Source organism: Aptenodytes forsteri, unplaced genomic scaffold (genome assembly GCF_000699145.1).
Source record: "Aptenodytes forsteri isolate BGI_AS27 unplaced genomic scaffold, ASM69914v1 Scaffold841, whole genome shotgun sequence".
Lineage (NCBI taxonomy): Eukaryota > Metazoa > Chordata > Aves > Sphenisciformes > Spheniscidae > Aptenodytes > Aptenodytes forsteri.
The window spans coordinates 178,046-189,123 of record NW_008796189.1 but is presented as its reverse complement, the minus strand read 5'-3'; the positions used below and the strand labels follow the sequence as shown (position 1 = coordinate 189,123).

Below are 11,078 nucleotides of genomic sequence, written 5' to 3'. Positions count from 1 at the left end.
GGCGGGCGGCAAGGAGGCCTTGGTGCTGCAGTGCGAGTGGGAGGTGTGCGCCTACGTGGCCTCGAAGATGGAGGAGTTTTGCGAGCACGTGGCCCAGCACCTGCAGCAGCACCTTCCTGGGGAGCAGCGGGACGAGGTGGACCCTCTCGGTAAGGAGCTAGCGGCCTGGACCGCTGCGGCTCGTGAGCCCTCCCTCTTCTCTGAGATATTTCATTGTGAGAGAATCTTCCTCTCCCTGAGGAGAGCAGCTCTGCCTGTTGCAGGACGGGAGTCTCATGAAACAAGCCGTGGTGCTTGTCTGTGTAAACCTGAGCTTTACTTGGAGAGTTTCCATCAGACCATCATGGCCTGTATATCTCCTGTTTGTGTTGCAGAGGAATACACGTGTTTGTGGCAGGAATGCGGTTTCTGTTCCCCAGAGAGCTCAGCTGACCTCATTCGCCACGTCTATTTCCACTGCTACCACACCAAGCTGAAGCAGTGGGGGCTACGGGCCCTGCAGAGCCAGTCAGATGTGAGCCATTGCCAGCTGGACTTCCAGAGCCGCAATATCATCCCTGAGATCCAGGAGAACTTTCTGTGTCTGTGGGAGTACTGTGAGGTGAGAGCAGGGGACCCAGTTTTGCTTTTCTGTGTGTTATCTGTGGCGTGGTGGCCAAGGGAAGGAGAGCTGCTTTTGTCCTGCAGCTCACCTGCATGCCTGCCTGTTGGCTGTGTTTGTACCTGTGTGAAAGCGTATGTTGTGCTCTGGCTGAGGCCAGCTTGTGCTGATCTTTTCACCCTGTTCTGTTTGTCCCTGCTCCCCAACAGAGATCATTTGATAATCCCGAGTGGTTCTATCGGCACGTGGAGGATCACAGCTTCTGTTCGGAGTACAAAGCAGCAGGGAAGGAGAACCACGTGGTCCTCTGTGGCTGGAAAGGTTAGCGGGTGCATGCAGGGCCTCTCTAGAGAGCTTTGCACAGGGCTGGATTGCAAACACTGTACAGGAGAACTCTGCACTCCTTGGCAGAGTTTCAGAGAGCGTCTTGAACTTCAAAAATACGTGTGCATGGTCCTAACGGTGAAATATTCCTGTAGAATTTCCTTCAGGGGATCCAGTTGAGTGCTTAATATTGAACTCTTCATTTATATTTAATTAGTACCTAGAAGAAAAGGCTCCAGTTTAATTTTTTTTAATAATTTCTCTGTCCTTTGTTTGTGCAATTGCCATAGCTGCTTGCAGTGGGGGGGCCTACGCCAGTTGTACACTAGTGATCTCATCCTGCTGTGACCCTGCTCTGTGGTCTTTTTGGAGCAGGGAGTTGATCCTTGCTAGTCAAAACAGAAGCAAGAAGCCTGCCATTCAGTCAGGCTGTGGATCGTGGCCCATGTGTGAAGGATCTTAATGACATTCTGTTGTTTCTGTTTAGACTGCGATTGCACCTTCAAGGGGCGCTGCAAACTGCGGGAGCACTTGCGCAGCCACACGCAGGAGAAGGTGGTGGCCTGTCCTACCTGTGGGGGGATGTTCGCCAACAACACCAAGTTCTTTGATCATATCCGCCGTCAGACTGCGCTGGACCGTAAGCTTCTGCGAGCTGGGGAGGAGTGGGTTGTGAGCTGTCCTCTGGCTGGGCCATCTGGTTTGCTAGAGCTGCCTGTTCTCTGCGAGCAAAGGGCACAGGTGTGCTTGGAAACAGCCTGGCTTCTCTGATGACTGGGAGCTAAGACACCGATGAATCTCTGAGAAGCATCTTCTTGCAGAGGCAGGAGGGTTGGAGGCTGACAAGGCTGCACAGGGCTCACACTGCTGCAGCCAGAGCTGTTCCTCCTGTAGGGACCCAGGACTGAAGTCAAAGGCAGCAGCTGGGCACTTGCAGCAGCACTGGGATTTGCTTGTTGTGTTCCCTTGTGCTGTGCTGGTGGGGTGTGTGGTGGTTGCTCCCCAGTTCCTGCACTGGCCGCACAAGGAGGCTGTGCGAAGGGGAGGCAGATTGGTCTTTGCAAGTGGTTTGGTGGTTTTTTTGCTTGGCTTTGTAGTCAGTGTCTGCTATCTCTGCCTGGAGAGAAGGATTCCCAGCTCCACTGTAACTACCTCTTTTTCTCACTTGCTGCTCTGTGTGCTGTTCTCTCTGCTTTGATCTCTTTTCCTCACCACCTCCTCCCCTTTCTCCCTGGCCCTGATGCTGCAGAGCAGAGGTTTCAGTGTTCTCACTGCTCCAAGAGGTTTGCCACAGAGAGGCTGCTCCGTGACCATATACGGAACCATGGTGAGTAAAGGCCCCTTCTCCCATCTGAGGCTCTGAAGAGCGTGTGCTCTCCTCTGCTCTGTGGTAATGTTTTCCACCCATTTTTTCACAGTGAACCATTACAAGTGCCCTCTGTGTGACATGACCTGCCCGCTGCCCTCCTCCCTGCGCAATCACATTCGTTTTCGGCACAGCAAGGAGCGGCCGTTCAAGTGTGACTACTGTGACTACAGGTGAGGACCAGGGCTTTCCGCCTTCCCAGACTGGTGACGGAGAAGCACCCAGAGGCACGTATGTGCATGTGCGCGTGCATGCGCGCTACAGTGTTCAGCTCCGTTCCCTTGCCATTTCTTTCTAGCTGCAAGAATCTCATTGACTTGAGGAAACATCTGGACACGCACAGCAAAGAGCCCGCCTATCGCTGCGAGTTTGAGGCTTGCAGCTTCACTGCACGTTCCCTCTGCTCCATCAAACTGCACTACCGGAAAGTCCATGAGGTGGGAAGGGAGCAGAGGGCTATTCTGCTCTGTACTCTCTCCCAGTGAGGCTGAGAACCGCTAAGTGCAACATGCTGTACAGAAGCGTGAGGAAAAAAGCTAAAGTCATGTGACGTGCCCCAGGCTGACCAGGGCTGTAGGCATGTGAGGTCAGGTTGCCTTCCTCTCTTACTGCTGCAATGATACATCATGTCAGTCTTCTCAGAGAACCTGATTCCTCCTTCCATGCCATATGCATGGGTACCAGGCCCTCTGATCAGGCTCATGGGGTATTCACATCCCTCTCTCTGCCCTTCAGGGTGACTCAGAGCCCCGGTACAAGTGCCATGTCTGTGACAAGTGCTTCACACGTGGAAACAACCTCACTGTCCACCTCAGGAAGAAACACCAGTTCAAATGGCCCTCGGGGCATCCTCGCTTCAGGTACTGCCCATCCTTAGCTCCTCACTACCTTCTCTCTAGTGCAAGAGACAGCTGGAGCTGCATCCTGCGTCTTGCTGGAGCAGAGACCTGGCAGTGCTTGGGCTCTGATGTTTGCCTGTAATGTGCTCAAGACCCATTTCCCAGTGGCTGGGAGGTACTGGGCAGCAAGCATTTGGTGGGGTCTGGCAGAGCGGTGCTGGGTGGCAGCTCCAGCAGTGGGTCAGAGATTAGGGGCAAGGGCAGCAGTGGTGCCATCACAGCTGCATCTGGTGGGACGCTTCTGAGCTTGGCAGCGGCTAGGTCCAGGTGTCCCGCTCCAGAGAGAGCTGCTGCAGATCAGTCTCTTGACAGATGCCTCTGCTGCATCCTCTCTAGGAAACTCCAGAGCCTAAAAGCTGGGAGGGGAAGAGGATGGACTTCAAATGCTCCTAGTGAAACAGTGTTGAAAGGAGATGGGCTTGGGAGATGATAGAGGCCTGGCAGAAAGCTCAGAAGCTGCCACATGGATGTGCTTTTAGGGGTAGGGGCTGAAGGGTTTTTATCTTACTTGCCCGGTATCATCTACGTAGCACTGGGCATTGGAACCTAGAATATAGTACCCCTTCCTTGGCTGTTGCTTCAGGCTGCTACAAGTCTCTTGGGAAGGGGCTGCAGTGTGACTGGCTCCATCACCCCTGCCTATCTCTGCTCAGGTACAAGGAACACGAGGATGGCTACATGAGGCTGCAGCTGGTGCGTTACGAGAGCGTGGAGCTGACAGAGCAGCTACTGAAGGACAGAGAGAAGCGGGGGGAGGCATTGGATGGCTCAACTGAGTGTGTGGTGCTGTCTGAGGGTGAGGGCAACCTGCAGAGCATCATTGTGGAGGCCCCGGCAGAGGCTCCCCTGGTGGAGAACAGTATTGCTGAGCTGCAAGTGGCCCCGCTGCACCCAGCAGCTTGCTCTGCTGACAACCCTGAGCCAGCACGGCCGAGTGCCTTCCCAGGAGCAGTGCTGTCGTCAGAGCAAGAACCCAGCACCCCGGCCAACCCCATCATCCGTGTGGTGAACCGGACCAACGAGCATGGCGAGAGTGAGACTGTGTATTATGTCATGGCCGGCGCATCCTCGGAGGAGCAGGTGGCAGCACCCAGCGGGCTGGCTATGGAGCTGGAGGAGAATGTCATGGACCGTCTGCAGAAGACGGCTGAGGAGCTGGGCATCCAGATCGTGTGAGGTGCTCACCTGCCTCTCTGCATGTGGAAAACTTGGGCCTCCGTGGGATGTGCTGGTGGGGGAGGTTGGGAAGCGCTTGGGGGAGAGGGCTGAGCTTGTCTTCACCTACCTGCAGCTGGCTAACTTCCCCCTCTGCTGCTCCAGCCTCACCGGCTGCTGGTTCTGGTCAGCATAGGGAGAGGGGAAGGACAGGTCTTTCTCAGTTGTGGGTCAAGTGATCTGAGCTGTAAAGAGTTGTCTGTCATCTCCTTTTGGGGATTAGGGACTAGCAAGCCTCTCCCACCCTTCCAGGAGGTTTGGCCTTAGCCTGACACAGGCCTTCCCCTCTTGCTCACTCGCTGGTGATGTGGTCCCTGCTGCTGTGCAGCTAAGTTGTCATCCCTCGCTGAGCCTGGTCCTCAGCTAGGATCTCCCCAGGCAGGATGGTGTGCTGAGCAGACACTGTGGCTGAGGCCTCTTCCCCAGGGAGATGTGTGGCCCTTAGCAGGTCTGTTCTCCCCCATCCATACTTTGTTCTCCAAGGGATGGCATGATCTACTTCTGCCTTCATCAGCGCTTCCCTGTACATCATCTTTCCTAGGTCGTTCAGCTGGTGCTGTTGGTGTTTGCACCACTGATCCCATTACACTGCACTGATCTCTGGGAGGAAAGGGCTGGAGGTGCTGTCCCTTGCAGGCTACTGCTACCCTGCAGCACTGGGGGATTGGGAGCTTCTTACTGCTTTTGTCCTTCCCTGGGTTTCCTCCCCACATTGGGGTTTGGGCTCCTGGTTGGGCAAAGTGTACTTTGGCAAGACAAATAAAAGTCAGACTGCCAGGCCAACCAGTGTCTGGTGTCTGTTTCAGCCCCATCCCTGCCAGCCGTGGCATGTGGTGGTGAGAGGATGAGAGCGAGTTGCCTAGAGCCTGCAGTGTGGAAGGTGGGCACTGAGGAGCTGCCAGGATCTCTTGACGTGTCCTACGTGCTGCTGCTTGGTGCAGCTGGCAACTACTTTGGAGAGTGCGTTGTTCCGCGTCCCCAGAGGTGGCACTGGAAGGCCAGGTTTAGCTCTGGCACTCTCGTTTCCTGCTGTCCTGATGTGCGTTTGATTTTTTTTGCTGCCTCCTTCAGGGCGTGAATGTCACTTTTTGAATATAAAGAGTAGCCCGGGCTTGCGAGCAGAGCCAGCTTGCCCTTTGTCGAGTGATTTGGATGAGGACAGTGTGAAGCTGGTGTCCCTGGAGTGACACTCGGGCCCTCACTGCCCTGTGTGTGGAGGTGATGTGCTCAGATGGGGGCAGGGAGGCGCCCTGCTGACCTGGGCTGGAGGCTGATTTTTTTTTTTTTCCCTCGCTGCTTTTCTCAAGCAGTTCAGCAAAAGCTGTTGGAATTCCAGGTTGATGGAGGAAATCACTTTATGCTAAACCCTTGGCCATCTGCTCGCTTTCTAATTACAAACACTGTGGGTGTGATTCATGGCTGTGCCCTTGGGATGGGGTGATGAGAGCAGCCCCTTAGGCCTGCGCCCTCGGTGAGGGGCAGCATGCTCTGCAGTTGCCACGCACAGGGGCTGGATGAGGAGCAGGGATGAAGTGGGCAGAGCTGCCCGCTGCAGTCTATGTGGGATGGTTTCCTGGGGCTGGATCCATGCAGGAAGGGCAATGTGCACGTCTGCACCCCAATACTGCTCTCTCCAGGGGCGTGCACGCAGAGTGCCTTCCGTGGGCCAGTGAAATGCAGCTTGGGGCCGTGCGCTGGGCACCTTGTGCTCCGGGTGAGGCAGGGTGGGAGGCAGCTGGCTGTCCCAGCAGCCCTGACAGCATGCACTGCAGGAGGATGCTGCTGGCTCTGGGGAGAGCATCCCTGGGCTGCCAGCAGGTGATGTGGCCAGGCCTTGCCCAGCCTTCCCCACCCCTGCCTGGCCCTTGCTCCCTGGCACTTGGCAGAGCTGGGCCAAGGATGCCTTCGAGAGAAGGGCCTCCTGCCAGGTTTGCATTCGCAGCACTTGCAGCTGGACCCTCTTTCCAACACGCGGGCCTTGGGGCTCGGCTGCCAGAGCCACGGCTGCGCCTGCATTATCTGGGACTACAGCGCTCCTGCACTACGTGAGTGCTAAGTGTTCGGAGCAGAGGCGAGGCTGTGGTGGCTGGGAAGAGTTGTCCCTTTAAACACTGGGTCCAGGATGGGTAATCTGCCAGAGATTATCTGCTGGGGAGAGGATTGGCATTAAAGGGAATGTTTCCTCCCTTCCCCCATGTCCTACAGCATCCCCTGTCCTGTGTGTATGGAAACCAAGTTCACTTTCTCCTGGGCAAGCAGAGAAAGGGCATTTGATTTGAGGGGCAAGGGGAGGAGGGCAGAGTGTGCGCTATGGGACTGGGCCTCCTCTTCCTCGCCGTGCTGGCCACGCTGGTCTCCTGTGAGGATCCAGAAGGTAACAGGGTGTTTGGGGGAAGAGGGACTTACAGGGTACCCCAGAGCTGCTGGCACCTGGCTGGACCGGTCTTCCCCAGCAGGGGAGCAAGACCTTTGTCATGTCCCTGCGCCGAGGCTTGGCACAGGGGAAGCGGGAGCTGGCTTGCAGAAGAGCTGGGGGCCGCAAGCAGACGCGCTCTGCACCATGGCAGGGGTCGGGGGGTGGGCTAAGAGGAGCCTTCACTGGGCTTGTACCACCTCCCCACAGGTCTCTGAGGGCTGGGGAGCTGGCGGGAGGGTTGGTCCTCGGCCCCCTGCCCCAGCCCTGCTCTGCCTTGCTCTCTGCGGCACCAGGAGACCTGGATACTTACTGGTCTGGCACAGCGCCCATCTGCTTGGGGGGCTGCAAGGGGAAGCACAAGGAGCTGAAGAGGAGCCAGTGCGGGAATGGCAGCTGCTGCTGGCTGGGCTACAAGTCCTTCTGCCGAGGTACAGCCAGAGGGGGGAGACCGGGGGGGCCCTGGGGATCGCTGCAGGGCTTGGCGCAGCCAGCCTGGGAAGGGCAGGTTTTGTGCCACACACATGTCCACGGAGTTTCTCCAGCAGCCAGGTCCTCAGGCCACAAGGGGACGCAGCCTGGGGCACCCGCAGAGCCTGCCCAGCACCCTGGTCCTTGCTCAGGACCTGCAACCTTGTCCGGGTGCATCTCCTTGGGCTGCCGTTCTGCTGAGCAGGCTGCACAGGGCGCTAGCCCCACACTGCCCATAGGAACCTCCCTGTCCCCAGTGAACTGCGGACGACCCGAAGCGGACTTCAACTCAGTGGTGTACGGCAATGACTGGTGGGTTGGCTCGGTGGTGCGGTACAGCTGCCGGCCTGGGTTCCTGCTGCTGGGGGACCCAGCCAGTGCCTGCCAGTCTGACGGCCACTGGACTCCCAAGCCCACCTGTCTCCGTGAGTACTGCTGGGTGTCATGCTGAGCCCGAGAGGGCACCCTGCCTGCATGGGGAACAGGCGGGAGGGCTGCAGGCGTGTCTCCGATCCCTCTTTTCCCCCAGCCTGCTGCAGGAGGGCTGTAGGGCTGGTGGGCACCCTGTGACGTGCTCTGGCCCTGCTCTTGCAGGGATCTGCCTGCGAGGTCGGATCGAGATCAGCGAGCGGGACATTACTGGGAGGTGCTCCTCATCCTGCAGCACCCAGGCCCACCTGGGAGCCTTCCACAACCATGGCTGCATCAAAATCTCAGCCTGTGTCACCAAGCACTCAGGCTGGGCCCACTGGTTCCTGCGCTGTGACATCTGTGAGTGCGACTGCCACGTCCCGTGCAGTGAGTCCCAGTAGCAGCTGCCCACCTTTGGTAAGGGCCTGTCTCAATGTTTCGTGGGAAGGGTTGGCACTGAGAGCTGGGGCCTGCCAAAGAGCTCAAAATCTGCTGCTCTTGCTCTCCTTACAGCTTCCTCCAGGTAGAGCTGGGCCATCCGGGGCTGTGGCCACTGGCCCCACGGCAAGGGAGGCTTCCACCCTGGATGTCTGCTTCCCTTCGCTACGTGTCTCCATCGCTGCGCTCCTTCCATAAGCTCTGTCCGTCCCAAGGCTGTCATCTGAGAGGAGAGGAGACGTTCTGGACCCACTCTCTTGCAGGACTGCCTTCCTGCCTGGCCCCACCCCATGACTCTCCAGCAGCAGGGGATGCTCTGTGAGCAGCAGGCGCTGGGGAGCTGCATGTGTTTCCTGCAGCTTGGGCTTGGGGACGTCGGTGTCTTTGCCTCTGTTTGCCTGGCTGCTTCCTAGAGGAGGCTCATATCCCCTTTTAGGGGGGAGGTAGCATGTGTGCCTGCTGCAGAAGTATCTATCCCATCTGTGCTGCAGGTTGTGATTCCTCCCTCCCAGGAATTTCCTGCACACAGGCCAGGCCCTGGGCGGAGAGGTAGATCTGCCCTCTGTGCTTACTGCAGCCATAAGGCAGAGCTGGAGCGTGGGACCTGCCCACTGTCCCCATGCCACGGGCAGAGCTCGCAGGGCAGAGCAGCCTGGCCAGGGCTGCACCACCCGTTGCTGAGGAATCAAGTGTTAGAGTGGGACGAACTGCCCTACAGCCTGGGAGCACTGGGGCCAGGACAGCTAACTGTGTGGGGGAAGGTCTCAGCTTCCAGGTGCAAAATCTTTCCCATGGCCTGGTCCACACACTGGCTGCAGGGCATGGTCCTTCCAGGGGTCTACGGTCTTGCCCTGAGAGCCCCTTTTCCCCAGGGACGTCTCTCCCAGCAGCTTGGGGCCACAGAGAGACATGGTAGCTGATGCCCTGTAGCCAAGATGGGTAAGAACGTATAAGGGGGGTGTCCTGAGCACAGCAGGGCCCTCTTTGGTCCTGTAGCTGGAGAAAAAGACCTGTGGTATGGGCCCACAATTACTCCTTCCAGGCACTTGAGAAGGGAGCTGGGGCTGTGAGCTCTCACTGCCTACCATGGGGCCTGTTAGCCTGTGCATGGCTGCCGTTAATGTGGCCCCTGGCAGGAGTAGCCATCATGGGCACTGCTGTAACCCTGTGCTATGCCACCTCTCTTCTCAGGAGTGGGTTTCTGACCAGGCTCCCTCTCTAAACTCTTTGTTCTCCCCACTGGCCCTTCACTTCTCACTGGGGTGATGCTCAGTGGGTTGCATTCATGCTGATGCTGGTACCCGGCTCCAGCTGGGAACAGCCTTGTGCTCCCTGGGGACCGCCCTGGCTCCCTCTGAAGCAGCAATGGAAAAGCCAGAATTTTTATTCCCCCAGGGAAGGAGAAGGTGGTCTGGAGCATGTGTGATGGGATTGCCAGGGGAACTGGAGGACCAGCAGCACCACCATGGGTAATTAAAAATATATTTACAGGAAATCATACAGGTTTTCCAGTCATGCATAGAGATTCTGCTGCCTACTCTGTCCCTGGAGCCCTGGACATACATGACAGAGCCAGGACAGACTCCCTCTGCCACTGATACTGTCCTGGAAATGTGAGCCACCATAGGGACACAGCTATGGTCAAGGCCACTGTAGGAAGGTCCTAGCTGGGACCAGATGGATGCTGAATATGCCCGTGGCACTGGCCATCAAGCCTTTCTGAGCACTGGACTCCCATCGCTGCTGGCCTTCCACCTTGAAACAACTCCACAGCAGGATGCTGCAGCAGCTGCTGGTTGCTGTATGACCACCCGCTTGGTTTCAGGAGCTCCCCACCCAGCCTCGAGCAGTTGAGAAGGAACGGGATTTAGCATCAAGGGGGTTTACTCCCAGACCCTACTTGTGCTCAGCTGCAGGGAAGCAGGGCTGTTCTGTGCTGCGCAGAGGGGGCCTGAGCTGAGACCTGCTAATGGTGAGTGCTCTGGGAATGGGAGTCAGTGTGCTGAATGCAGAGCAAACTGGATGGGTCTGGCGTGCCTTTTGCTCCATCAGGAGATGACTTAAGACCTCTATATGGAGCTTGGCTCCATGACTACATCCTTGTGCCCTCCCTCACCCAACCTGTGGGCTGCTCTGCCCCACAGTCTTGTCTCTCCTCTGGCTGCATCCTGCTCCACCAAGGAGCCAAATCACTGCCCTAAGCTCTGTCCCAGCCCAGGGCTGGCTGTTGGAGGGGTAAAGCTTTCCTTGGCTCAACAGATGGTTTTTTAATTAATACTCTTGTTAGTGCCACTCATTTCCATATGTCTTTCATGCTTAAGTGCTGTGGTGGGTGAGAGGTGTGAGTAACAGCAAGGATGGAGCCAGGCGTGGCGCTGCAGAGAGTGGAGGTGCAGGGGGATGGCGGGTCCCCCATGATGAGCTGCGGAGGGGAGTGTGTGCTGGGGGCGAAGCCCTGGGGGGGCACCCTCCTATCAAAGCTTTTGTGGCCAGCTGTAACCCCACCAGCCCTGGCTCTTGGTGCCTGGCATGGGCTTCCTAGGCAGTCCTCTGCGTTGCAACCTGAGTTTCACCCAGCTTGTGCCCCCATTGGGGTGGCTGTGCAGTGGTGTGGCTGCTGTCCCAGGTCAGCGTAGGGCTGAGCAGGGGCCAGGAGCGTCCCAGGCGGGAGTGGACATAGGGGTGTTGGACCCATGGGGTTTTGGGCTGAGGTGGCAATGGAGGGAGCTGCGGCGGGCTCTGCCCCATATGTGAACAGCAGCGGGGAGGGGTGCTTGGGGAGCTGCGGAGACAGGGCTGGCCAACCGCAGGCTTGTGCGCTGGGGATGCTCAGGGCCTTCTGGCTTGCGGGGAGAGGAAATAGGGCCGGTCCCTTTAAGAGGATTTTTCGCTGCCTGGCAGTGCTGCCTGCCCGGGCAGCCCATCCAGCCGCCCCGACCG

General features: G+C 57.7%; 1 protein-coding gene across 1 annotated transcript; it reads left to right on the top strand.

Moving 5' to 3' along the window:
- The first annotated feature begins 6 nt into the window (after positions 1–6).
- Positions 7–5,182, top strand: HINFP (histone H4 transcription factor). The gene is made up of 9 exons (XM_009287967.2): positions 7–149; positions 375–601; positions 811–922; positions 1,413–1,565; positions 2,175–2,252; positions 2,344–2,464; positions 2,590–2,728; positions 3,027–3,151; positions 3,844–5,182. The coding sequence occupies exons 1-9, from the start codon at positions 68–70 to the stop codon at positions 4,364–4,366; spliced, it is 1,560 nt and encodes a 519-aa protein (XP_009286242.2). The 5' UTR covers positions 7–67; the 3' UTR covers positions 4,367–5,182.
- The last annotated feature ends 5,896 nt before the right edge of the window (positions 5,183–11,078 follow it).